The sequence below is a fragment of the Cricetulus griseus genome, chromosome 4 (genome assembly GCF_003668045.3).
Source record: "Cricetulus griseus strain 17A/GY chromosome 4, alternate assembly CriGri-PICRH-1.0, whole genome shotgun sequence".
Classification (NCBI taxonomy): Eukaryota; Metazoa; Chordata; class Mammalia; order Rodentia; family Cricetidae; genus Cricetulus; species Cricetulus griseus.
The window spans coordinates 101,029,973-101,057,585 of NC_048597.1; the positions used below are offsets into that span (position 1 = coordinate 101,029,973).

At 45.1% G+C, this 27,613-nt stretch overlaps 1 protein-coding gene across 2 annotated transcripts in view; it reads right to left on the bottom strand.

Annotated features, from left to right (window-relative positions):
• Positions 1–27,240, bottom strand: part of Ptpn11 (protein tyrosine phosphatase non-receptor type 11) — a 59,644-nt gene extending 32,404 nt beyond the window's left edge. The window contains exons 1-5 of one of the 2 annotated variants that reach the window (XM_027414112.2): positions 27,037–27,240; positions 7,360–7,482; positions 4,502–4,696; positions 1,768–1,960; positions 163–279 (exon numbers count right to left, since the gene is read on the bottom strand). In XM_027414112.2, coding sequence (XP_027269913.1) covers positions 163–279; positions 1,768–1,960; positions 4,502–4,696; positions 7,360–7,482; positions 27,037–27,050 — 642 coding nt within the window. In that variant the 5' untranslated portion in view covers positions 27,051–27,240. The remainder of the gene's footprint in view (positions 1–162; positions 280–1,767; positions 1,961–4,501; positions 4,697–7,359; positions 7,483–27,036) is intronic. The other variant, XM_027414113.2, reaches the window with a different exon arrangement.
• Between the last annotated feature and the right edge of the window lie 373 nt (positions 27,241–27,613).

Genomic DNA, 27,613 nt, shown 5'->3' on the forward strand with positions numbered 1-27,613 from the left:
CACAGGCCCAAAGCAACAGGGCCAAGTAGCTTTGAGCCCTTTCCCCTATTAACTAGTCTTCATGTATCTTGTGACGTATGCTGACTGGTACACATATGTGAGAGACTGACTACATGCTAGTGTTCTCCCAACACTTAGCTGAAGCAGCTTCAGTTTCCTGACCTGCTTGAGCTGCAGGACTGTGCCCAGAGTCTCCACCATAGGGTTCTTCTTGTAATGCTCCACCAGGTCTGTCAAAGAGTCAAAGCGCTCTCCTCCGCCAACGTCGTATTTCAGTTCCTTTCAAGACCAAACAGATGGTGCTCATTACCTCATGCTAGGCTTACTGTCTTCCCACCTTCCTGCACTGGATTCTTAGTGACACTTCACCTATATACCTGTATAACCAAGCCACATGTCTGTCTAGAGGGCATGATGAGAAAAAAACATACATGTATCATATCCATGTCTCCACCTGGACCTTGAGAAGAAAACCCTGTCATTGGTTACAGCTGGGTGAGGCAGGAGGCCCTGCCAGTAAATCAAATAAGTACTGAAAGGAATGTGTCACCTCATTTACACAAAGCACCCCCCAAAAAAAGTCCAATACAGTGATGAGAAATCAAAACAGGGCTATAAAGGACTTGGGTGCAGAAGGTACTGGACCCTCTCTTTATGGTGAACGGGCTCAGGACAACCCATAGCATGGTAACAACAGTGGATAGGGTTACATGCACTGGAGATTTGCCAGGAGGACACCTAAAGTGTTACAAGGTGATGGGTACACTTAATGAGCTTGACTGCAAAAAACTAAACAATATTCAACCAAAGGCCAGAGACTGACACCCAGAAACAGAAAGCCCAGTGTTCACAGTACTGTGAAGGAAGGAAGCAACAGCACTGATGATCAGGGTGGAATGGGGGGTTGGGGAGTACTCAGCGGTGGAACGGGTGCTAGGTTCTATCCCAGCACCAAGAACAAGAAATGACATAACACTTAATTCAAAATCAAATATAAACTCCATGTGGCTGCAAGACATTTCCCATCACCTCCAGACTCCTCACGGTGCCTAGTGTGGCATCAGTGCTCATGTTACGTCATGTACACAGCTGTGAAGCTAGATAGGACATGAAAGTCTGCACATGTTTAGACAGACAGGATGCTCAAGACTGCTGGCCCCAGGGGGTGGATCTACAGACAGGGAGGGCCAAGTGCAGTGTCAACCACCTGTGACACTCCTTAGGGCAGCTGATCCCACAGAGCAGATCCAAAAGAAAAACTAAAATGGAAAGTGGCAACAGTTGGGAGGCAAAAGTAGGCAAATCTCTGTAGGTTCCAGGCCTGGCTGGTCTACATAGTGAGTTTCAGGATGGCCAGGGATACACAGAGAGATCCTGTCTCAGAAAAACAAAACAGCTGGGCAGTCGTGGCTCACATCTTTAATCCCATCACTCGGGAGGCAGAGGCAGGCAGAGCTCTGTGAGTTCAAGGCCAGCCTGGTCTACAGAATGAATTCCAGGATAGCCAGGGTTATACAAAGAAACCCAGTCTCAAGCAAACAAAAACAAAACAAAAAAAAAAAAAAAAAAAGGCAACAGAAAAACACAACAACAAAAAAAGGAAAAAAAACAACAAAAGTAACAATGCTTCCAAAACAATGAGACATACACAGGAGAGATGGCCATGAGCAAGTAACCAAGGATAAAATAATCTGGACATATGGGTATCTCTCAGCAGACGTCCCCAAGATGCCACTGTAGCAGACCCACAGTCCCCGTAGGCTCTACCTGACATCGGATCATGACGTGGGTCACTTTGGACTTGCCATCATTGCTCTCCCCTTTGTCATCACCGGTACGGACAGAGAGAACGAAGTCTCCAGGGTGGCTCTGGCTCTCTCGGACAAGGAAGCTGCCATGCTTACCCTTCTCCGTTAGCAATTTCTCTGCTTCTTTTCCAGACAAGTGACCATGGAACCACCTACATGTTTGAAAAGAAAACAAGCTGAGTTCATCTGGGGTGTGCTCTGTTTTTCATGTACCACACTCAAGTCAGTTCTCCTCAACACAGGTTCTAAACAGACACTCTAGGAAGCCGAGTATCTGACTATACAGATTCTGCACCCCAAACTAACAGGAAAAAATGACAGATATGTTAAAAAGGACAACTAAAGTTCGCTTTTCTTTTTTTGAGACAATCTCACTGTGTGGCCCAGGTTGGTCGTGAGTCATGGATCCTTCTGCCTCAGGCTCCTTCGTGCTGAGACTACAGGCAGTGCCACCACACCTAGCCTCCACTAAATTTAAAAAGGAGCCTAGGATCATTTGAAAACAGTATTTAACAGATGATGGTGACGCACACCTTTAATCCCAGCACTCAGGAGGCAGAGGCAGGCAGATCTCTAAGTTTGAGGCCAGCCTGGTCTACAGAGTGAGTTCTGGACAACCAGGGCTATACAGAGAAACCTGAGATCGGGGGTGGGGGTGGGGGCAGAGAGACAGAGAGAAACATCCTCAATGCTTCCTATTTCCTCTTAAATCTCCCATCTTTTAAAAATACAGTTGACATTTTTAAAGTGCCTAACCCTAAAAGAACCAACTATTGAGTTATAGTCATTTAGTGAAGAAATATGAAAAAGTTACAAGCCTGGTGACACATGCCTATAATTCATGTGTACTTACTAGTTTTATGTCAGCTCCGTACAAGCTAGAGTTATTTGGGAAAAGAATGCCTCAATTTGAGAAAATGTCCCTACCAGATTCAAACTTGGCATAACACAAATTGGTCTATGGGCAAACCTATGGTCCATTTTCTTAGCTGATGGTTGACGCAGGAGGCACACCCCACAACTGGCCATGCCATCCTTTGGGCTAGTGGTCCTGGGTGCTTTAAGAAAACAGACTGAGCAAACCAAGAGGGCAGGCCAGTAAACAACATTCCCTCATGGCCTCTACATCAGGTTCCTGCTTCCAGGTTCCTGCCTTGAGTTCCTACCCTGACTTCCCTGGATAATGGATTATAAGTTGTAAGATGAAGTAAACTCTTCCTTCCCCAAGTTGCTCTTGGTCATGGTGTTTTATCACAGTAATAGAAACCCTGACTAAGACATCATACACCAGGGAGTGGAGGCAAAAGATGAGGAGCACAAGTCATCTTCAGTAACACAGCCATCAGGAGGGCAGCCCGGCCTATGTGAGACCTGGACTCAAGCAACAAATAAACAAATTATGAAAGAGACAAAATAATCATGAATCTGGGGCTGGAGAGATGGCTCAGGGGTTAAGAGCACTGGCTGGTCTTCCAGAGGACCTGAGTTCAATTCCCAGAAACCACCAGGTAGCTCACAACCATCTATAATAAAATTTGGCACCCTTTCTGGCATGAAAGTGTACATGAGGGGGGTGGCAGGGGAGGAGGGTAAGGAGAGGGAACTGGAATTGACATGTAAAACAATCTTGTTTCTAATTCAAATAAAAAAATGGAAAATAAAAAGAAAGTGTACTTGCGAGCAGAATATTGTATACATGATAAATCTTTAAAAAAAAACATGAATCTGTGCTCATTTTGACATTAGATAAAAATGGATCTTTGTTATAAATTAATTCAAAGCATTTCAGATTTTTCTGTATTTCCAACCTATACTTAAATGTCTCTCAATCTGCTGTCTAGTTCTTCAAACTACACTGGGTTATCAGTCAAGCTTTAATATGGCATGCATATAATACAGAAATCAAGATATACAGACCCAGAACCTGCAATCAGAAAGGAGACTACAGAAGCCAATGCCAAGGTAAATAAACAAGCACTAGCTCTCAACTCCAAACATAAGAGAAGAGCTGTATACCATGCAGTTCTCTAGGGACACAGTGACAGTTCTCTGCAGTCATGCTTGCACATCTGAGAGACAACATTAAAGAGAGGATGACGAGCCATGGACTTAGCCTGACCTCTGTTGGTAGTTCTACTGAACAACTGGTCTGAGCCACCAAGGAACAATGGTGCTGTTTCAGCATCTCTATCATCCTGTTTTCTCTCCCAGCTCCCAAAGATCATCAGCTGTAGATAAATATTGCAATTAAAGCACGCACTAAATGTGAGAGCCCTGTGGAGTCTCTGTAAGGAACACTGCATTCTGCAAATACTCTGATGCCATCATTCTTACTTTAACACAGCTCAGGGCAGGGGATGTAGCTTGGTGTCTAGAGAGCCTCCCTGGCATGACCCAGCCTGTGCTCAATCTCCAGTACCACATAAGCCAGGCATGGTGAGGCATATCTGTAACCCTAGCACTCAGGAGGTAGAGGCAAGAGGATCAGGAATTCAGTCACCCTCAGCTACACAACGAGTTCCAGGCCACCCTGAACTACACTAGACCCTGTCACAAACAAAACACAACATTTTTAAACTGATAACATGAAAGACAGACACCAGCCTTGTAGTCACACAGGTCCTATGCATTCCACAAGACAGGCAAGAAGCACAGAGCCCTAAAGTCCTGATTTGTGCTAAGATGTCACTGACCTTTCAGAGGTCGGGTCCGCACAATTCAGTGGGTACTTGAGCTCAATAACATCTCCATTCTTCTCTTTCAGCTGCCCATGATGCTCCATATAATACTGGACCAGTTCAGCCAAGGTGGCAAACTTCTCCCCACCATAGAGGTCATAGTAGTCCCCAGTGTTCTGAATCTTGATGTGGGTGACGGCTCCATTTCTTCTAAAATAGTCCATTGTGGAGAAAGGTGTCAAAGAGCAATACTTGGAAAGAGAGACCTCACATTCAGTAGAAGATTTCACCCAAACATTGGAACAAACCCCATGAAAAGATTTACCCCATCCCTGAAACTGGAGGTCAAATAATCCCATCAACTATGCCACCCTGCGCCTGTGCCCTGTGTAGTAGCTTCCATTTTGAATGGCTGGCCTATTTTATAGTATAGGTTAAGTGACAACAATTACTGTCCTTAACAATCAAGGACACACAGTTAAAGATGAAATCAAAATACCCACTTACCTTGATGTCCAGCAAATCCACTAATAATTTTTGCCCAAAGGCAATAAAAATGGATAAATATCAAAAGACATTCAAAAACAGACAAATAAATGACAGAAACTCAAATATGTATCACAAAAATATACCAACAGTCCGGTACTTGGAAGGCTGAGGCAGGAAGACACTAGGCTACAGAGCAAGACCATCTTAAAATAAGAAATTTTAAAGGTTTGATTTTTAAATATATAAATATTGCCTAAAAAGTATAGTGATGCACACTTATAATCCCAGCACTTAGGAGTTTGAGGCAGGAGGGTGAGAAGTTTAAAGACAGTCTTGGATACATGAGATCATGTCTCAAAAACAGAAAACAAAACAAAAAGATCCAATAACAAAATCAACAGGGTCAGAAGGGGAGTAGTGGCACACGCCTTTAATCCCTGAACTTGGGAGGCAGAGGCAGGCAAACTGAGTTTAAGGCCAGCATGGTCTGCAGAGCGAGTTCCAGGACAGCCAGGCCAGTTATACACAGAGAACACCTGTGTGTGTGTGGGGGGGGGGGTCAACAGGGCCCAGTGAGATGGTTTAATGGGTAAAGGGGGCTTGTCAACAAAGCTTACCTGACAAACAAGTTTAATCCCCAGGACACACGTGGTGCTGGAAGTAGAAAACTAACTCCTCCAACCTATAAATTCATGCCATGACACTTTCATATGTGCATACAAACACACACACACCAAATAAATGTAAAAAAAAGTTTTCTTTAATTAGTACATAAAAAATTAAATGTTAAAAAAAAAAAATCTGGGGGTATTGAACTGGCTCAGCAGGGAAAATCTGACAACCTAAGCCTAGTCCCTGTGAGCCACAGAAACTGTGGCACAAGGAGAGAATTGTGAAGCACACACATCACACACACAGCAATAAACAAAGTACATTCAAAATCGGATAAATAATACAAAAGTCTACCACACACTTCCTAGTGGGTGACACTGTCCAGTCCAGTCGGTGCTAGTATCTCTTCTATGTAAGGCTCAGGCTGGGGCCCTACAGATGCCCTTACTCACAACTTTCTTTCAAAAGGCTGAAGGAGCTGGTGTGGTGTGGAATGTGACTGTATTCCTAACACAGAGCAAGTAGATCTCTATGAATTCAAAGCTAACCCGGTCTATATATCAAGTTCCAGACCAGTCAGTACTCCCTAGTAAAACCCTGCATCATAAACAAATAAACAAACAAATAAATGAGTAAATAAATAAGTGAACAAGGAAACAGATGCTTCCTAATTCTCAGTGAGATTCTAAATAAACCCTTAAGGACATGAGTTACTCATATCTTTATGTGAAAAGTATTATCTATAAAATCAAATCCATATACTTCAGTTTGAACAGCTAGAATGGACATACAGAAAATATCATCTAGAAAACTCTCCCACACCTACTCAAAGGAACTGTGAGGATGCATTACACTGTTCCCAAGGATTTAAAACAAACCAAAGCCTCCCGATGTCCACCACTAGAAGAATGGAGAAGCTAGTATGTTTGCATCACTTGATCACTGAGTAGCCATTACAATGAACAGCTAGATGTCCCAGCATGCAACTCAAACAGCACTTCAATGGAAGTATGGATTACAGAACGATTAATATGCTGAGAACACAAGAGCAACACATCGGGAGGATCCATGCAACCTCTGAACAATGACTTCCTCTGGAGAAAGGATGAGGGGCATGGGACTAGGCAGGGGACTCAAGGGGACCACAACTCCCTCACAGAGGTTTTCGCTCTTGACAAAGCAAAGTGGTGTGTAGAACCTTAGAGAGACTGATCCCCATGACAAAATCCATAGCAGAAAAGAAATACACAGGAGGCAGGTCAAAGGTGAGGAGCCAGTAATCAGCCTGGAGGCTCCAGTATATCTCTCTGCCCAAGGAATGCTTGATCCCCGCTGTGAGCAGAAGCCCAATGGTCCTTTCCACGACTTCCAAGCCTATGAGTTTGGGGGACCTCAAAAGGCATGGGAACAAGGGCTGGAGAGCTGGCTCATTGGTTAGGAGCACTGGCTGCTCTTCCTGAGGACCCGGGTTCAGTTCCTAGCACCCACATGGTGGCTCACAACTATCTGTTACTCCAGTTCCAAGGGATCTGATGTATTCTTTTAGCCTCCTTGGGCACCAAGCACACACAGGGAGAAAATACACACATACATGCAAGCAGAACATTCATACATATAAAATAAAATCTTTTAAAAAAAAAGCATAGGAATGAGCCAGTGCCCTGAGTGGTTCTACAGTGCAGCAGGCGCTGTGGAAAGGGCTGAGACAGCTTAATGTGGCCTCACCCTTCCTCTGGAAACACCCTGAGTATCCTTTTTACCTTCCAACTTACCTAACAGACAGAGTGAAGTCTCCAGGGTTACTCTTACTGGGCCTTGCCAAAAAACTGCCATCCACTCCTCTGGTCAGCAGGAGATTCTCTGCCTCCACACCAGTGATGTTGGGGTGAAACCATCTGGAAGGAGGGAAAATGACATTGAGAACCAGAGACCTCAGTAGCACCCACACCACCACAGCTGAGTGCCCTCACACCATCGTGGTAGAGGCCTGTGAGCAGCAGCTGACAGCCAGCTTCCGGGCTAGCCCTTTCCCTTTCCTCTTTAGTCCCTTTTCCTGGGTGGGACACGGGGCTCCTGCCATACTGCAGGCACTGGAGGTAGGAGAAGGCCATGGCCAGTGAGGGCTGGGCTGTTAACTCGAGGCTGGGCTGTTAACACGACACCAACACACTGGTGGGTTTGTCTGCCCCAAAAGGTCATCCACACGGTCAGGAAATTGTCTGCACGCAACAAAACCAGACAAACACAAACAACTTCATGAATAAGGACAGGTGCTGAGGCTCATAAGAGCCAGATTCTTTCTCACTGCTAGAGGAAAGAACCAGAACACTGGCAGGGTACTAGACTTGGAACTCAACATGCAAGCTCAACATTCTAATATGCATGTGGAGACAAATACACAAACATATTAACAGAATAAGGTATTTCTAGAAATAAATGTAAGCTGCCTCCCCACAGAATACTTGTTCAAAAAAAAAATCTGATAAACATCACAGTGAAGAATTTAACAGAATTTTTTTCTTTTCTTTTTTAAACAGGAGTAATTAATGTGCCCAAGGCTAGCCTAGAACTTAGACTCTCCCACTTCCAGCCCCTATTATAAGACTACAGGTGCACACCAGCCAACAGCAGACACTACCTTATTCAACTGGCAGTGTCACCTGTCACAGGTAGCAAACTTTGTGCTTCCAAACCCCACATTGGGAACTTCAAATACAATGTCCTTTAGAAGACAAAAGTGACCACTGTGTACAGCATTCACCTCAAAGGAATCCCCCCAGGTTCCAGAAAGTACTCCTTCCTGTGGCTGGAGAGATGGGTTAGAAGTTAAGAGTGCTTATTGTTCTTGCAAAGAAACCTGATTTTAGCTTCCCCCAGCACCTACACAGTGACTAACAATCTGCAACTTAACTCCCGCGGATCTGATTCCCTCTTCTGTCCCCTACTCATCTGATAGCACACACACACACACACACACACACACACACACACACTATATACCTTTTTTTTTTTTTTTTCTCGAGACAGGGTTTCTCTGTAGCTTTGGAGGCTATCCTGGAACTAGCTCTTGTAGACCAGGCTGGTCTCAAACTCACAGAGATCCACCTGCCTCTTCTGGGATTAAAGATGTGTGGCTTCATACAGAATACTTAAATAAAATATTTAAGATCTCCTTCATGGACTTCAAATCACCAAGACTTAAGTGAATCAATGCTAAGGCTAAATGACCTGTCTTTAGAGGTTGACATTTCTTAATACTCCCAGGAAATAAGAGTCCATATTAAATGTTAGGATCCAAGGGCTGGGGCTGTACCCCAGTAGCAGAGTGCTTGCCTAGCATAAATGGGGCCCTGGGTTCCGTCTCAGTAATGCATTAGCCATAAACCACAAAAACCAGGGGGTGGGGTACACACCCAAATCTCAGTACTTGAGAGGTGGAGGCCATTCTCAGCTACAGCCTAGGCTACATGATACCCTATCTCAAAAAACGCTGGGTGGTGATGGCCTTTATTCCCAGGTCTTGGGAGGCAGAAGTAGGTGGATCTCAGTGAGTTCCAGTTCGAGGCCAATGGATTCCAGGACAGCCAGGACTGTTACACACAAAACAAAACAAAACAAAACAAAACAAAACAAAACAAAACAAAACAAAACAAAACGCTTTTTGTGTGCTACTGGAAATAGGACTGAAGGCCCTCCCTAAACATGATAAACATGCTCTCCCACTGAGCTACATGCCCAGTTCCTAAGGTAACCACTGGTCAGCAACCTGGGAAGAGTGAAGAGTGTGGTGATACATTGTTTATAAATTATTAAAGCTTGCCTGAGGATTCAGAAAACAAAGTCAGTCACAAGCCATAGAAGCCAGATATACACCTTTAATCCCAGCAGCCAGACGCTAGGAGGTGGTGGTACACACCTTTGATCCTAGAATTCAGGATTAAGAGATAGATGGATCTCTGTGAGTCCAAGGACACCTAGATCTACTCAAGAGTGAATCAGTGTAAAAGAAAATTACAGCTCACACCTTTAATCCCAACATTAGGGAAGTATATATATAAGACAGAAGATCTCAGAGAGGCATTCAATCTCCAGCCACAATGAGAGGCAACAGTTTGAGACTTGGCGAAGAGCTTGTGTGTGGTTTAGCCCTTTCATCCTGAGCTAGAGGTGAGAGCTAATGGCCGACTGCTTTGCTTTTCTGATCTTCAGCTTGAAGCTTGAAGCTTGAACCCCGATATCTCTGGGTCTTTTATTATTTGTGTTAGAGAAGAGTGAGGCAAAGACACTGCCTGCTAGTGTCCTTTACTGAGTGCCCAGTCCTCAGTAAGCAGCAATGTTAGCTGCCTGTCTCTATAATCATGAGCATTTTCTGTTCTAACAACATGTAAGCTGGGACTGAAGATGTCACAGCAGTCACACAAGGACATCACTGCAGCATCTAACCAGCTTCAGAGGGCTCGAACGCCATTCTGATTAACATCATGACTGTGAAAAGTCTCAAGACTCAAGTCAAAAGAACAAAATAGTAGTTGACTGTCTACTCCTCCCTCTGAGAGATGGTCAAAAGAGCAAGAGAGAGTTTCACCCAGAAATAAAATGACCCTGGTTTATGAAGCCCATTAACCCAGCACCCAATCAATACTTTTGCATTCAGAGGGATCATTTGAGCCACCTAAGGTTTTTTTTGGTTTTGTTTAAAAGAAAGAATGCCAAGTGGTGGTGCCCCATACCTTTAATCCCAGTATTCAGAAGGCAGAGGCAGGTGGATTTCTGCATTCTAGGACAACCTGGTCTAAGAGAGAGTTCCAGGAAATCTTTCTTGAAAAACAAAACAAAGAAAAGAGTCTTGGCTGCAACTTCTCTGAACTACAGTTCCCATCTAGGTCCCATGGGAATCAAGAAGCAGTTAACGGCAGGCTTCGAGCTCTACAGTGTTTCAAAAGGCATAAGTACTCTTGCCTTATCCACACCAGCTAATTAGTATATTAAATGTCTTTTACTCTTGCCTGCCAAACCTCTGTGTTGCTTGGTGTGGTAGTCTAAAGCTGAGAGGCATGAACACCTTCTATTTAAAACAAAACAAACAAACAAAAAACAGCTGGGTGCAGTGGTGCATGCCTTTAGCTGGTCCTAGCACTCAAGAGGCAAAGGCAAGCAGATTTCTCTGAGTTCAAGACCAAACCAGGGCTATATAGTAAGATCCTGTCTAGAAAAGAAAAAGAAAAAGGGAAAACTTTATGTATTTCATAATACAGGTTGGAGACAGAATCCGTCAGAGTACTGGATTTATGGTTTTAATGTTAAAGGCACCCTCCAGTGGGTGAAAAATCATTTGATAGCAAGGCTTTAAAGGTAGAAACCCAGAACCTGGTGCCAAAGTGTCTTGGTTCAAATCCTAGCTGAGTGACTCTTGCTAGTTAATAACGCCTCTTAAGCCATCTATGAAGCAGGGAAAGTAACCGCCCCGCATGGCACAGGGGTTAAGAGGATGAGTTAATGCAGCTCATAAAGCACCCAACTGTCTAGAACAGTGCCTGGAAGTCCATGTGGCCGACAGTAGTTCATACCTTAATCCTCAGGAGGTGGGAAAGCAGGAGGATCAGAGCTTCAAGTCAGTCTAGGCAAGCATAGGGTTCTGAGTTCAGGTCCCCAACACCCAAATAGAAGCGGGGTATGGTGGTTTGTGTCTGTAACTCTGGTACTGGAGCAGTGAAAGAAGGACCCCTAGAGCTTGCAGGCCAGACGCTCTAGCCAAAACCTTGTGGAGATGGTTTTTCCACTTTTATTCAGACTGTAGATTCAGTGAGAAACCCTCTCTCAAAACTAAATTCACAGCCAGGTGTTGGTGGCGCACGCCGTTAATCCCAGCACTGGGGAGGCAGAGGCAGGCGGATCTCTGTGAGTTTGAGGCCAGCCTGGTCTCTAGAGCGAGTGTCAGGATAGGCTCCAAAGCTACACGGGGAAACCCTGTCTCGAAAAAACAAAAAAAAAAAAACTAAAGTCACCCGTGAGAAACTCAGCACGGCACATGCAAGAAGAAACCCAATTTTTAATCTACAACTTGAAGGTCTTCTTGTAGTACATTCTTTTTCCTGAGTACAGAATATTCTACTGTATGAATGTGCCACCACAGTCAAATCCCTGACATAGAAGTTTATGAAGTTGCTTTAGTTACTCACATCTGTAACATTAGTGCTCAGGAGCTGAGGCAGGTAGATCTTTGAGAGACAGAGGCCAACCTAGGCAACACAGCAAGCCTGTCTCAAAAAAAAAAAAAAAAGGACAGTTGCTCATGTGCAACCCTAACATTCATGAGGAGAGTACAATCCAGCCTGGTCTACACAGTAAGTTCCAGGCTAGCCAGGGCTACATAGTCAGACCTTATCTCAGAAATAAAGGAAGGAAGGCAGAAAGGAATGCAGGAGGCAGGGAGGAAGAGGGCACCCCATGACAATGCTGCACTCATCTTTGGACACATTCATGTATGAACATTAGATTTTCAGAAATTAAAAGTGAGATGGCTCAGCAGGTAAAGTGCTTGCTTGCTGTTTAAGCCTGGCATTCCAAGTTTGATCCCTGGAACACACATAAAGGTGGAAGAGAACCAGTGCTAAAGCTACCCTCTGACCTCCACTTGCACCATGGCAAACATGCTCCCCTCCACAATATAATAACAACTAATTTATCAATAAAATGGTTAACATACATTAAGTAATTTTTCAGCTGTGTTTTGCCTTGAGACAGGGCTGCTCTGTTGCCAGGCAACACTAAGCTTGAAAGATCCCTGTCTCTATCTTCCAAGTGCTAAGGTTACAACACGTGTCATTAGGCCTGCTTTTAGGGATTCTTTTGTGTGAGCATGTGTCGCAGACACATAAACACTGGGCTGTATCCCCAGGCCCTACCTCCAATGGTGATTACCCTGACAAGGTACACCTTCCACAGACATTGCGTCCCTCACCTTTACCAACACTGCATAAATTATCAAACTCTGACTGCACCCCTGACCAGTGGAAAGTGGCTTCATCTCAATTTGCATTTCTTTGACACCTTTCCACCAATTTCCTGAGTTGTCAGCATCTCATCCTCTTTTTTTTTTTAAGACAAGGGCCTCATGAGTTCAGGCTAGCTCTGAAGATGACCTTGAACCTTAATCCTTTTGCCTCACCCTGAGTGCCGGGACTACCCCCCCCCTTTTGAAGTTTCCTCTTATTAATATGTAGAAGCCTTTATAACCAGAAAATTATCCTCAGCTACAAGTCTGGCAGGTATCTCCTGCTTTTGTACCCTTTTCCTCAGCTGTTTATTTCCTACAGAAGTTCCTCTCGACAGAGTTAAATTTGTGAGATTTTTCCATTGTGGGTTCTGAGTTTCCTGCCACACTCAGAGATGAACCTGAGTGAGCACTGTCATGCAATGGAAGTATGTCAATACAAAGACAGTGGCATGCACAGGCTAGTTCAGAGATTCAGCATTGGAAGTAGAGCACTGATTGTAGTGAGAAGAACACTCACAGGCTGGCGAGATGGCTCAGTGTGTTAAAGGCACTTGCCATCATGGCTGACCATCTGACTTTGGTCCCAAGGACCCACATGGTAAAAGGAGAAAATAGACTCCCAGAAGTTGTCCTCTAATTTTCAAATGTGTCGTGGCACCCATGTGCCTTCCCCCAAAGTGTACAAACACAGGCACACACACAAATATGCACACACATAGATAGATAGGTAGGTAGTTAGGTAGGTAGGTAGGTAGGTAGACAGGCAGGCAGGCAGGCAGGCAGGCAGGCAGGCAGGCAGGCAGGCAGGCCGGTCAGTGAGGCAGCTCAGTAGGTAAAAGCACTACTGCCAATCCTGGCAGACAGAGTCGGAGCCCTGAAACCAACATTGAAGAACCATCTCTCCAATGCTGTCCTCTAACAGACAGACAGACCGACAGACAGACAGACAGACAGACACACACACACACACACACACACACACTTTCTCTCATTCATAAAATAAGAAAGCAAAATTTTAAAATAAATGAAAGTCATAAAAAGTTTAACAGAAAAAAAAAGAGAACACAGTAAAGTACAGGTTTTAATGGATACCATTGCCTCTTGTGCTCTGGTGACCTCTGTGGTATCCATGTGTGGCCTCCAAGCATGTTTATCTGCAGCTCTAGTTAGACAGCCCACCCCACCTTCCCAATGAGTCCCACACTTCCCCTGGGTGATGCACAGCTCGCTGCCTAATCACAGATCTCCACAGGGGCTACACTCAACACTGGACCAGCAAGCAGTTCCATAGAGGTAGGGGACTGAAGACGTGTCTATTTCTTTCTCAGTGGACCCCAAATGCTTGTATAGGGCTAACACGAAGCAATGTATTCTGGAGTCAGAATCTCATTCTGCCACCCAGGAGGCTCTGGAGTCCCAGTCTTCCTGCCTCAGTCTCCCCAGTTCTGTAACATAGAAATGCAATACCCAATGGAGTCAGGAGCTCCACCTGATGACAAAGAATGGCTATTGATTCTAGTGCATCCCTTATACTGGACACGCGCAGCTAATGAAGCAAGTTTCCCGTCTACAGGCAACTGAAGAAACTTTAAGAATTTGTACTAGGCTGGGCATGCCTTTAATCCCAGAACTTGGGAGGCAGAGGAAGGTGTGTATGCATGAGTTCAAGGCCAGCCTGGTCTACAGAGTGAGTTCCAGGACAGCCAAGGCTATATAAAGAAACCCTGTCTTGAAAAACCAGGAAGGAAAAAAAAAAAAAAAAGGAAGAAGTTTGGGTTGCTTTGTTAGGGGGATTTATTGTTTGTTTTTGAAATTTTATTTTTATTTTACTTATTGGGGTGGTTTGCCTGCAGTACCTGAGGTGTTTTGCCTGAGGTGGCCAGAAGAGGATGCTAATTACCTGGGACAGGAGTTACAGATAGTTGAGAGCCTCCTTATGGGTGCTGGGAATTGAACCGCAGAACCTCAGCTGGTGCTTTTGATCTGAGCTGTCTCTCCAGCCCCCGGGTTTTCTTAATGTGCAATTTAACTGGGAAAAATATATTTAAATGTGTGTAAAAGTGGTAATAATTCCATGAGTTATTTATTCCCAGAAAGCTAGGGCTACATCAGAAAAAAAAAAATGTACAGTTGAAGCCAAGCATATGACATATTCCTATAATCGCAACTATTAAGAGGTCGAGAGAGGGCTGGAGAGATGGCTCAAGGGTTAAGAGCACTGCCAGTTCTCCCAGAGGTCCTGAGTCCAATTCCCAGCAACCACATGGTGGCTCTCAACCACTTGTAATGTAGTCTGGTGCCCTCTTCTGGACTGAAGGGATACATGCAGGCAGAACACTGTATACATAACAAATAAATAAATAAATAAATCTTTAAAAAAAAAAAAAGGTTAAGGGAAGTTGAGGCAAGTGGACTGCAAGTTCAAGACCAGCCTGGCCTATATAAAGTTAGAGGTTAATCTGAGCTTCATAAACAATTCCAGGCCAGCCTGAGCAATATGGTAAGATCCTGTCTCCAACTAAAATTTGAAGCCAGCCTGGTCTACAGAGTTCCAGGACAGGCTCAAAAGCTACACAAAGAAACCCTATCTTGAAAAAATAAAATAACCCTAACCCTGAACCCTAACCCTAAAATAAAATTTGGAGCCTACATCTGTGATGCCAGTCCCAGGAGATCCAATGTCCTCTGGCTTCCTCAGAGGCACATGGTACTTAGACATAAACACAGAACATCCACACACATAAAAACAAAATTTTGTAAAAATTGCTAAAATTTGAAGCCAAGCATGGTGGTAAGCACCTGTAACCCCAGCTCTCAGAAGGGAAAGGTGGAAGCACCCATAGCTTGGGGCCAGGCTGGGCTACACAGAAAGACACCATCTCCAGAACATATAACATACAGGTGAATAAAAACTGTTTTCACAAAGGCTGGCAGAGGGGCTAGGGAGATGGCTCCACACATAGTGAGAGCACTGGAGTTCAGTTCTCTGCACCCACATCAGGCAGCTCACAACCACCTGCCACTCCAGTTCCAGGGGAACCAATGTCCTCTTCTGGCTCCCAAGGCAGAAGTATGTATACACATTTATGTAGAGCATACAAGTACACATAAGTGAAAACTTTTCATCTTTCAAAGGCATAAGGTAGATAGATGGTAGAAAGCTTGCCTAAGTATGCATAAGGCTCTGGGTTTAAGCACCAAAACGGGGGGGGGGGGGGGCGCTGTCAAGACAGGATTTCTCTGTGTAGCCCTGGATGTCCTGGAACTCCGCTCTGGCCTTAAACTCACAGAGATCCACCTGCCTCTGCCTTCCTGATTGCTGGGATTAAAGGCGTGCACTACCACCGCTTGGCTGGAAAACATATTCTTAAATATTTTAGCAATAGTTATGAGATATGTAACTTACCCTGAATGTTCAGAAAAGAATTACAAAATACTATGTATCTGTTGATACACACACACACACACACACACACACACACACACACACACACACGGTGAGAAAAATGGGGGGGGAGCAAGTTGGTGGCGCACGCCTTTAATCCCAGCACTCAGGAGGCAGAGGCAGGCGGATCTCTGAGTTCGAGGCCAGCCTGGTCTCCAGAGTGAGTGCCAGGATAGGCTCCAAAGCTACACAGAGAAACCCTGTCTCGAAAAACCAAAAAAAAAAAAAAAAGGGGGGGGGTTAAAATGTTAAAACTAGTGAGGACTGGAGAGATGGCTCAGCCATGAAGAGCACTTGCTACTCTTTCAAGAGAACTTGGGTTCAGTTCCCAGCAGCCTCAGCTGGTAGCTCACAACCATCTCTAACACCAAGGACTCATCATCTTTGGCCTCTATAGGCACCTGTGTCACATTCACAGACCCACATTAAACACACACACGACCGGGCAGTGGTGGTGCACACCTTTAATCCCAACACTTGGGAGGCAGAGGTAGGTAGACTTTTGTGAGTTCGATGCCAGCCTAAGAGCGAGTTCCAGAACAGGCTTCAAAGCTACAAAGAAATCCTGTCTTGAAAAAACAAAAAACAACAACAAAAAAAAAGACATACACACATAACTTTTTAAAAAAATAAAGATCTTAAGTTCAAAATAAATTCCAAAGAAAAAGATACATTTTCAAAGCTTTCAAATTATAATATAAATTATAAATTTTAAAAGGGTTGTGTTTATTTATTTTTTGTTTTTTTTATTTTGTTTTGTTTGAGACACAGTCTTACTGTGTAACTCAGGCTGACCTCCAACTGGCAATCCATCTGCCTCAGCTTCCAGACTGCTAGTATTATAGTGAGAACAACAACATGCAATCATTAGTCTAGTACTTATTCCTAACTCAGGGCTGGGGGAAGGAGGACCCTCACCCTGGCTACTTCAGTCTCCTTTCTTCCCTAGAACATCCACTACAGACATAGAGGTAGGTGTGCTGTGGAGGGCCTGTGAAAACTGCTTCAGTGCCTCAGGTGAGTCCAGTAAACATCCCTTTACCCCTCAGCAGTATCAGAAACAAGCGATAAGGCAGGTGGCCCTTGGCTTACCCTTCTATTAAATAAACTGCAGTATTTCATTTACAACTTGTAATTATGCCCATCCTGTTATTAAGAATGGGCAGATGAGTGCTGTTTCCAGGGGAACCATAGAAACCATTATTTAGTCCAGAGGACCAACAGAGGAAAGGGTTAATAAGCACTGGTTTCCCACTGTTGTTACTGGTGGATGTCCCGAGGGACAGAGCTCTTATTCGTAATTATGATCCTTTCCCACAAGCTGTTCCATGTGTCATTTCAGCTCCACTATCTTTGCAGACACTTCGTTTCTATGTGGCTCTGGGGCTGTCCCTATGGTATTTCAAATAGATTTTTACTAATCGAAGTTTCCATGCCAGCTCTTAGGTAATTTTTCAAAAAGCATTTCTGATGACCAAAGTCTTTCTCTCAACTATATGGACAATAAGATAATTCTGTGGTCGGCAGCATGCTGACCAGTGAGGACTAGTGAATCCAGCTGCTGAGAATTCCATTGAGAAGATGCAGAGATTCATAGGATCCATAGGAATGAGTATTTCTAGGGCGGGTCTCCAGGGCTCTATGCACTTACAGAGATTTGTTTCTTTGGTTTTAGTATTTGGTTTATTATTTTGTGTGTGTGATTTGTGTACATGAGTGTAGCTACATGCCACAGTGCACTGCAGAAGCCAGAGGATGAATCCTGGGAGTCCGTGCTCTCCTTCACAGTGGGAGCCAAGACTGCATTCAGGAGTGTACAGCCTTCTACTGGACCCAGCACTTGTTTTTTGTTCTGGGGAGTTGATTCTGGTTTTGTTTTGTTTTGAGGCAGGGTTTCAGGTAGCCCAAGCTAGCCTCAAACCCCTAATCCTCCTGCCTGTACCACCCAGGTGTTATGACTGTAAGGCTGGACTACCTGAGACTCTGGCTCAACTACTTCGGACATTAGATACTGAAACCAATAAAAGTCTCCAAATAGCTCTTGCTCCCACCTTCTACCTAGCAGATTTTACCACAGTAGGGACTAGCCCACAAACCAGCCACATCTGCACACCATGGAGCTGTGTCTATATTATCTGAAGAAGAAGGGCACACGGAATGACTCAAAGAATTTATCAATGAAGTGACTGATACTAAGTGACTAAGAAGACACAGGACGGCTGGGGTATGGCTAGTGAAAGAGTTTATACTGGGCATGTGAAGCCTGTGCTTATTCCCATTACCACAATATAATACAATAAAATTCAAAGACGCTGGAGGAGGAGGAAGTGAGTGTTTTTCTCTTGTTCGTTCTAAGACTTGCCGCCCATGCCATCTCTGTTAACCACCAATATTTATTAAGGATCACACATGACACGGTAGTGGTACAAGCCTGTAATCACAGCACCTAGAAAGCAGACAGGGGGATTGGCATGAGTTCAAAACCAGCCTGTGAGCCTCAGACCAGCCACAGCTATGTAGTGAGTCCCTGTCTCAAAAACAAAGAAGAATATCTGGTCAAAAATGTCTCAAGTGGGGCTGGAGAAATGGCTCAGCGGTTAGGAGCACAGGCTGCTTGCTCTTCCAGAGGTCCTGAGTTCAATCCCCAGCAACCACATAGTGGCTCACAACCATCTGTAGTAAGATCTGGTGCCCTCTTCTAGCCTGCAAGCATACGTGCAGACAGCACACTGTATACATAATAGATGAATAAATCTTTAAAAAAGAAATAAATAAATGCCTCAAGTGAATTCCAGCATCATAGAAAGATGCATCTGAACCCGAGCGTCTCCAGCAGAAGGACTCATAAAAAGGAGCCTCAGGACCGGGCAGTGGTGGCGCATGCCTTTAGTCCCAGCACTCGGGAGGCAGAGGCAGGCAGATCTCTGTGAGTTCCAGGCCAGCATGGTTTACAGAGTTGAGTTCCGGGATAGCCAGGGTTACACAGAGAAACCCAGTCTCAAAAAAGGAGCCTCAAGTCAGTGTCTGAAACAGACTTTAGAACTTACTACACAGAAGTCCTCTGCTGGGTGAGCTTGAAGAAATAACAGTCATAATTCTGCAAGAATTACAAACTCAAGCCAGGTAGAAGCCCAGAACTCAGGATTGTAAATTCAAAGCCAGCCTGGGGTACATGAGACCCTCTGAAAACACCAAACACACAAAACCTGACATGATAGTACACATCTATAATCCCAGTACTGGCAAGGTGGAGGGAAGAGGATGAGAAGTTCAAGGTCACCCTCCTTACAGAGAATGGGGCTTGCTTGAGCTACGAGACCTGGCCTCAAAATAAAATTTTGTTTTGGTTTGGTTTGGTTTTGGTTTTTTGAGGCAGGGTTTCCTGTGTAGTTTTGGAGGCTGTCCTGGAACTAGCTCTTATAGACCAGGCTGGCTTCAAACTCTCAGAGACCCTCCTGCCTCTGCCTCCCGAGTGCTGGGATTAAAGGTGTGCGCCACCACCGCCCGACATAAAAAAGTTTTTTAAAGTTTTTTAAGTATATATACCAAAACTATTTAAAGGGAATTCAGAGAGAATCCAAATCCTGAATTAGGGACCAGGCACGTACTTCAGTGGTAGAGCACTTGTCTGACATTCAGGAGGTCCTTGGTTCAATCCTCAGCACTGCATTAATTAATTAATTGATTGATTGATTCATTGATTGATTGATTGATTAAAATCCAGAGTTCTTCTCTTTGTGGGTAGGAATCTGTGTCAAGTGGGAAATGTTTTAACTTTTTTTTTTTTTTTTTGAGACAGTCTCTCTCTATGTGGTCCTTGCTGTCCTGGAGCTTGCTATGTAGATCAAGCTGGCCTCAAGAGACCCTACTGCCTCTACCTCCCAAGTGCTGGGATTAGAGGTGTGTGCCACCACACGATAATAGTAGATAAAACTTCATAAAAAAACAAATCCTGGTGAACAACATGACAGTGCTTCCCACCCCCAGGGACACAGGAAGAGCAGCTGCAATGAACAGAGGGTTAAAATTGGAGGTCTACAGTCTCCTATTAACCCCTTGCCAAAATAAATGACCCTGCTCTACCCTTCTCGCTTCTGGCCCCCCACTGTCTTGCAGATGACAATAGTCCTCTTCCCTGGTTAAATGTGAGTATTCTATAGGAAAAGGCTAAGTCATTAGAGACAGCAATCTAAGCAAGACGCTACAAAAAAGTCGCAAGAACAGCTCTTCTGGGGCAGCAGACACTCTGTCCATATAAATCACTGTGGAGCAGCAGACGCTCTGTTATACAGATCTGTCTTCTCCTGAAGTCTCACTGGTCAGCATCTCCACTCTGATGACAAGGCAATAAAAGCAAACAGCTCCAAAAGTCTCTTTCCAGAGTGCTTCTTCTCGATTCAAAGCCTCGATTGTCTGATCTCGATGAACCCCCTCCTTCGATCTGCCTTCCCAGGAGCCAGAAGGATATTTTTAAACAGATCAGCTCATGCCACACCCCATCGCATCCTTCTACGGTTTTTTATTGCTCTAGGTGCACATGACACTGAAGACCTTAAGAGTTCCCAGAGGGTTGGAGGTGTAGCAAAGTGAGAGAGTACAGGCTGAGCAGACATGAGTCCCTAAGCTCCATCCCTAGCACAAGAAAGGGGAAAAGGGTTCCTTCATGGTCCAACCCTACCTGACATGTACCCCCAGTCTCACAGGCCCTGCACATGCTCCCTCCTGCTCAACCAACACCCCTGGGATTTCCTCCAGCTCAGCACTCTTAGAGCACTGTTCCTTGGACCTGGAACACTGGACAGAGGAAGGAGGATCACAAGTTCAAAGTCATCCTCAGCTACATGTAAAGTTTTAGACCAGCTAGGCTTCATGAGACCAGTCAGAATGAACAAAATAAACTCGTTAGTGAATGGACAGTTTCACCACTGTGGGCTAATACAATAAGGACTTGTTACAGCATGTTTCTGGGGGTTTTTTGTTGTTGTTTTGATTTGGATTTTTTTTTTCCAGACAGGGTTTCTCTGTGGCTTTGGAGGCTGTCCTGGAACTAGCTCTTGTAGACCAGGATGGTCTTGAACTCACATCAATCCACCTGCCTCTGCCTCCCGAGTGCTGGGACTAAACAGGTGCACCACCACTGCCCCGCTTCTGGTTTATTTTTTAAGTCCGTATCTTCCTATACCTAGGCTGGCCTTAAGTTCACAGCAACACTCCTGGGTGCTAGGATTACAGGTGTGCACCACCAAACCTGGAATTATCTTTAGATAATTCTAAAAACTAGACTATGTGGACTTGAGTGTTTGCCTAGTATATGTGAGGCTCTGCATTCAATCCCAGCACCATGAGAATTGAAGTGGAGTATGGTAGCACATGCTTGTAATGACGGCACTCAGAAGAGGCTGAGGCAGGAGAATTCTTAGTTTGAGACCAACCTGAACTACACAGAGACACCCTGTCTCTAAACTAATTAATTAAAACAGACTGTGTGTACTTAGGTACATATACAGATACACAATTGCACATATGTGTACATCACAATGTGTACAAACAAACATATTCTACACAGTATATCCCACACTGATCAACTGTAGAACTGGTTTTATCCACTATTGTGGTTCTAGTAAAGAAGTCAGGCTCCTCCATAAACTCAATGCCCCTTGCAAAGATGCACAATCCACAAAGCATTTCCCATGTCAGCTCTGCCAAGTACCACAGCACCTTTGCCAAATGCACAGGACACTCTCAATGCCACAATAATGAATCAGGCTGCACTAAAGAGTACTGGAACCCATCTGAGGGCTCTCAAGCACTGGTGCAATTCAAAACTCCCCTGCCACCTGCCTAACAGCAGTTGTTTGTTTGCACTTCCCCTAGAAAACGTTGGTCTCACGCTGGGCAGTGGTGGCATACGCCTTTAGTCCCAGCACTTGGGAGGCAGAGGCAGGCAGATCTCTGTGAGTTCTACCAGCCTGGTCTACAAGAGCTAGTTCCAGGACAGCCTCCAAAGCCACAGAGAAACCCTGTCTCGAAAAAGAAAAAAGAAAAAAGAAAAAAGAAAGAAAGAAAGAAAAAGAAAGAAAGAAAGAAAGAGAAAATGTCAGTCTCCTATGGCAAGTACAACCTATATTCTGAGGCAAAAAGCAATCAGCTCAGTGTCCCTATCATTCTGTGGCTGCCTGACTACGTTCACCAGGGTCTGCTAGTGACAATTACAAACATGACTTGGCTTTGCCACTCCAAGATCATGTGCATCTCCTAACAGTGTGCATGTTGAATGTGAGCAAGAATGGAAAGCAACTGGTACAGCCCATGCTCTTGGGCAACTCCAGCCTAAACCCTGGCTTTCTATACGACCACAACATGAATAAAGACAGTGAGATGCCAATGGAGACGCACAGGGACTACTGGTTTTCAGCAGCACAAGCTTACTTATTCCACCAGGAGATAAACTAATGTGGCTGCCAGGAGGACCTGGGACAAAATGTACTTGACCTGCAATGACAATCCAGAACCCTCCAGTCTGAGGACAGCACAACTATCCACCCTCAGCTCAAGTCATCACATGTATCTTTTGGAAGGACAAAAGCCAACTGAAGGAAGAAGGCTTTAAAAGGGAGACAGTTTTGTCAGCTGGGTGAGGGCAAGGTAGGGCAAATAAGGAATTTTAACACCTAAGTTCATTATTCTCTCAGCTGGATTCCATAGGACCAATCATTTAATTATCCCTACCTTCAAGGTTGAGAAGCTAACATACTGAATGTACCAAGATTCTAGTTACTGACTGATCAGAGAGATCTAAAGCCTGCAGATGCTAATCAAAATGAACTAGTTTAGGGCTAGAGGTGGTTGCACACACTTTTAATCCCAGCATTCAAGAGGCAGGTAGATCTCTGTGAGTTCAAGGTCACTTGCTCTACATAGTAAGTTCTAGTCTACTTGTGTGACATAGTGAGACCCTGCCTCAAAAAAAGTTTGTTTGCTGGGTGTTGGTGGCACAAGCCTTTAATCCCAGCACTCGGGAGGCCAAGGCAGGCGGATCTCTCTGAGTTTGAGGCCAACCTGGTCTACTGAGCAAGTTCCAGGACAGGCTCCAATACAGAGAAACCCTGTCTTGAGGGAAAAAAAAAAGTTTGTTGTGATAAGCAAAACAAATGTCAATATGGTGCTTGTCATTCAAGTGTCAGTTCCTATGATCACTTCCTCAAAAAGACCTTCCTTGAATCCTCATCAAAACCCCCAGCAAGATGGCTCAGGGTTAAATACACTCGCCTAATTACCTGAATCGATCCCTAGAATGCTTATAAAGTATAAAGGTGGACACAAAGTTGTTTTCTGACTTCTCCATGTGAGGTACGATCTCTCTGTCTCTCTCTCTCTCTCTCTCTCTCTCTCTCTCTCTCTCTCTCTCTCTCTTTCTCTCTCTCTCTCTCTCTCACACACACACACACACACACCAGAAAATTTTTCTTTAAAAAAAGAACCAAGACCATTCAGAACCAGCATGATGACAGAGAAATATCCATGGAAGAGAACAGAGTCAAGAACAAACCCACATGAAGACCAAGTGTTCTTCAACAATGGAGCAGCCTCTACCGTGGAGCCAGGCTCCCCAACAGCAGTACTAGGGCAACTGGACAGCAACAGGAAAGAGCTAGCAGGTACCCACACTTCACACAATAATGAATTACTGACACCTGCAGGAATGAGGCATGTGTGTGGAGCAGTACCTGCAAAACACCCATACATACAAAATAAAAATAAAAGGGAAAGAAGGAGACGGGCAGTGGTGGCGCACGCCTTTGATCCCAGCACTTGGGAGGAAGAGGCAGGTGAATCCCTGTGAGGCCAGCCTGGACTACAAAGCTAGCTCTAGAACAGCCAGAGCTGTTACACAGAGAAACCCTATTGGAAAATAAGAAAATAAAGAAAGAAATCAGAACTGAATTGACATACAACATCCCACAAAAAATGGCTCAGATTAAAAGGACTAGTTGTACTAAGTTTGGTGAAGATATGGACAAGCTGTATGCAACTCTCATTGGAAAGTAAATACCAGTAGCACTTCTGCACACAGGCTGCGATTGTCTGTAAAAAGTCAAATACAGCCATTCAACTTGCCAATGGCCACTAAAGAGGGATGAAACCTTGATGACACCTTTGCAGGAACATTCACAATGTCACATGTGAGTGACAAATTCGAGAAACAGCCAAAGGTCTGCCAAAAAGGGTAAATAGTAAGCAGCCCTACAATAGAATGTTTCACAACTAAGCAGTATCAAGTAACTGAACTTTCACACAGTATGGATAGATCTCAAAACAGGTTTGTTATGCTGGGGTGTGATGGCTCACACCTTTAATCCCAGCATTTGGATCACAGAGGCAGGCAGATCTCAGTGAGTTAGGCCAGCCTGGGCTACAGACTGAATTCCAGGACAGTTAGAGCTACAAAGTGAGGCCCTCTCCTGGAAAAAAGGAATATGTATGTTACATATAAAAAAGCATGGCCTTGTGGTGGCTCAGTGGTTAAAGGCATCTGCTGAAACCTGAGTTCAATCCCCAGGACAACCTGTGCAAGGATAGACCTCTGATATTCATATATTAGAAGAACTATACATGCACCCCAAATAAATGTTGTTTAAAAAAAAAAAAAAGTGAGCTAGGGTTGATGAGACGGCTCAGCAATAAAGGCACTTGCGGAGAGATGGCTCAGAGGTTAAGAGTACTGACTGACTGCTCTTCCAGAGGACCTGGGTTCAATTCTCAGCATCCATATGGCAGCTCACAAACTGTAACTTGAGTTCACACCAATGCACATAAAATAAAGTTAAATAAATTATTAAAAAAATAAATAAATAAAGGCACTTGCTACCAAGCCTGACAACCTGAGCTCAATCCCTGGAACCTGTGTGGTATAGAAAACCGATTTCCACAAGCTGTTCTCTGACCTACAAATGCACACCATGACAGGAGCCCTCACACAATGAATAAATAAATGTAAAATAAACCTTTCAATAATAAAAATATCAGGATCTCTTGCCCTCAAAAAGAGTTCATATTGTCTAATTCTATTTATATAAAATTCTAAGAAATGCAAGCTAATGATAGTAACAGCAGTATAGTGGTCAAAGGACTGGTAAAAGTGAGCTGAGCAGAACTCAGCAGAACCAGTGGATATGTCCATTATCTTGACTGCCATGATGGTCTTCCAAGTGCGCACAAAAGTCAAGGTTTATCAAATTGTATGCTGAATTAGATGCAACTTATCTCAATAAAGCTGATTTTAAAACTAAACAAAACAAGTTCCCATAGTGATCCAGCCTATAATGCCATCACTTAGGAGGTTGAGGTTAAGGGAATGTAAGCTGGAGGCTAACCTGGGCAACACAGGGAGAAATCCTGTCTCAATCCATCAACCTCCCAACTTAAAAATAATACACAATGGTCACTTTATGTGTGTTGGGATCCATAATGTGGATCTTCAGAAAGCACATATTTCTCTGTAACAGGTGCATGAAGTACCAGGGCTGAGGGGAAGGGACGACTCTATTCCACACTGTCATCCTGACAACTTGCTGCTTAGGCTGTGGCCACACAGCGGGACAATGTAGGGTCTATTACTCCTCGCCCCTCTCCCCACCCCCAGCGCCGTCTTTTTGTCTCCTAAAGCAGCAGTCTCTAACTCGTCTGGAAAAGCAGACAAAAGGGACAAAAGATTCAATGACTATTGAACAGATTAAAGAATAGACAACTGTTTTATTTAAAAGCTCCCTGAAGAATTAGAACGTTTGAGTTCTATACACTGTTGTTGAAATGGAGTTAGATATTGCCCGGATCTGCAGGCACATGCCAAGAGACCTGTCCAAGTCACTCATTTCCTGAGTTTACAGTTTTCTTTTCTCCCTTTTTTGGTTCCTGAATCATGAAGGAATAGCATTCAGGTGTATTTCTGAGGACCTAATATTTTGAAAGTTCTCTTGTTCAAGTACACGCCAACAACTTGAAACCATTTTTCAAATATCTGAGTTGGTGGCCATAAAAACTGAAGCGTCATGGAAAAGAATAGACAATGGGACATGTGTGTGAGTGGTCTAGGAGAGGTATAAAACAGCACCATCGTTATTTAAAAACCAGAGGTCACACTAGTGTTTAGCAACAAAATTACAGCTTACAAATAATTAGCAACAGTTACAGAACAATAACGGCAACATTGTAATTACCATCCAGATTCTGGCTCCACCACTTGTGAGGGGAACATACGACAATTTGCTTAATTTTGAAAACTCACTTTGCTCATCTTTAGAACCGGAGGGAGACCACCGCTGACCTCATAGGTCACCGCGGTACTAAAACGAGTTAGGCCGGCCTCTAGTAAGAGCAAAGTCAATGTCAGCAATTGAGTCTTGCTACCATGAAGTTTCAAAGGAGCCCATTAACTCACTAATCCTCCTCCTGACCTTAGCTTCAAATCCAGTCCCGTCACGAGCACGTTACTTAGGGGCCTCAGTTTCCACATCCGTAAAACGGGAACACACTAGTAACCGGAGGCAAAGAGTCCACGACCAGGTAAGATTCCCCTCCCTCCCACCCTTCACAGCGAAGATCACAGGGATAGAGAATACGCTCCTCGCAGTTTTCCCACTTCTGGCACTTAAGGGCGAGGACGAGGACGCGGAAAGGGGGCACCTAAAAGGGTCCTGCTGAAGGCCCGCGGTGGCTCAGGCGCCTCCCCGAGAGCGCGGGGTTATTTCGGAATCCCCAGGAGGCGACGCTCATGAGGCAATGGGTCAGGAATGCGGCGGACGGCAGGGCCGCGGGTGTCCCCACGTACATCCCGGACCCCGGGAGCAGGAACTTGGGGCGACAGGAAATGAATGGGGACCCGCGGGCGGGGCGGTGGGGCAGCGGGGTCGCCGGACGGACGAGGAGAGCGGGTGTACCCCCCTACGGCCGGGCAGCACAGAGGCGGCGGGGACCCAGGCCGCAGCCCGGCCCCTGCAGGCGGCTCACCTCCGCGATGTCATGTTCCTCCCGCCTCCGGCTCCGCACGGACCCGCTGCTCACTCAGGCTCCGCGAGGCGCCGTCACATGAGGGGGCCCGAGCAAGGCCCCGCTGGGGAGCCGACACGGGTGCGAGCAGAGCCGGCCGGCCGCGCGCACAACCCCCCTGCAGGCCTGGATCCCGGACACTGCGCGGCCGCCCCGCCGCCCGGCTCGCTCCGCCTTCACCCCCGCCCCTGGCCGCCGGCGCCGATGTGACGTCAGCGCGCGCGCCGTCTCCACTTCCTACTTCCGGTTTGTCCGGGCCGTGCCCGGGGGCTTCTTCCTGTGACTCTGTTGGGCTGTTCCCTTCAAAACCTGGGCCACTTCACGCCGGTGGGAGTCCACTGTGGCGCACATGTGGAAAGAAACAAACAAGCAGAGATCAGGGATGGGGAGGCTGCTTGGCGGTCAAGAGCGATTGCTGCTGCCCTTGCGGAAGACCGGAGTGCGGTTCCCACTCCAGCTCCAGGGAATCCGCCGACCTTTCCTGGCCTCCGCGGACACACTCAGAGTGCACATACCCATACAGATACACATAATTTTA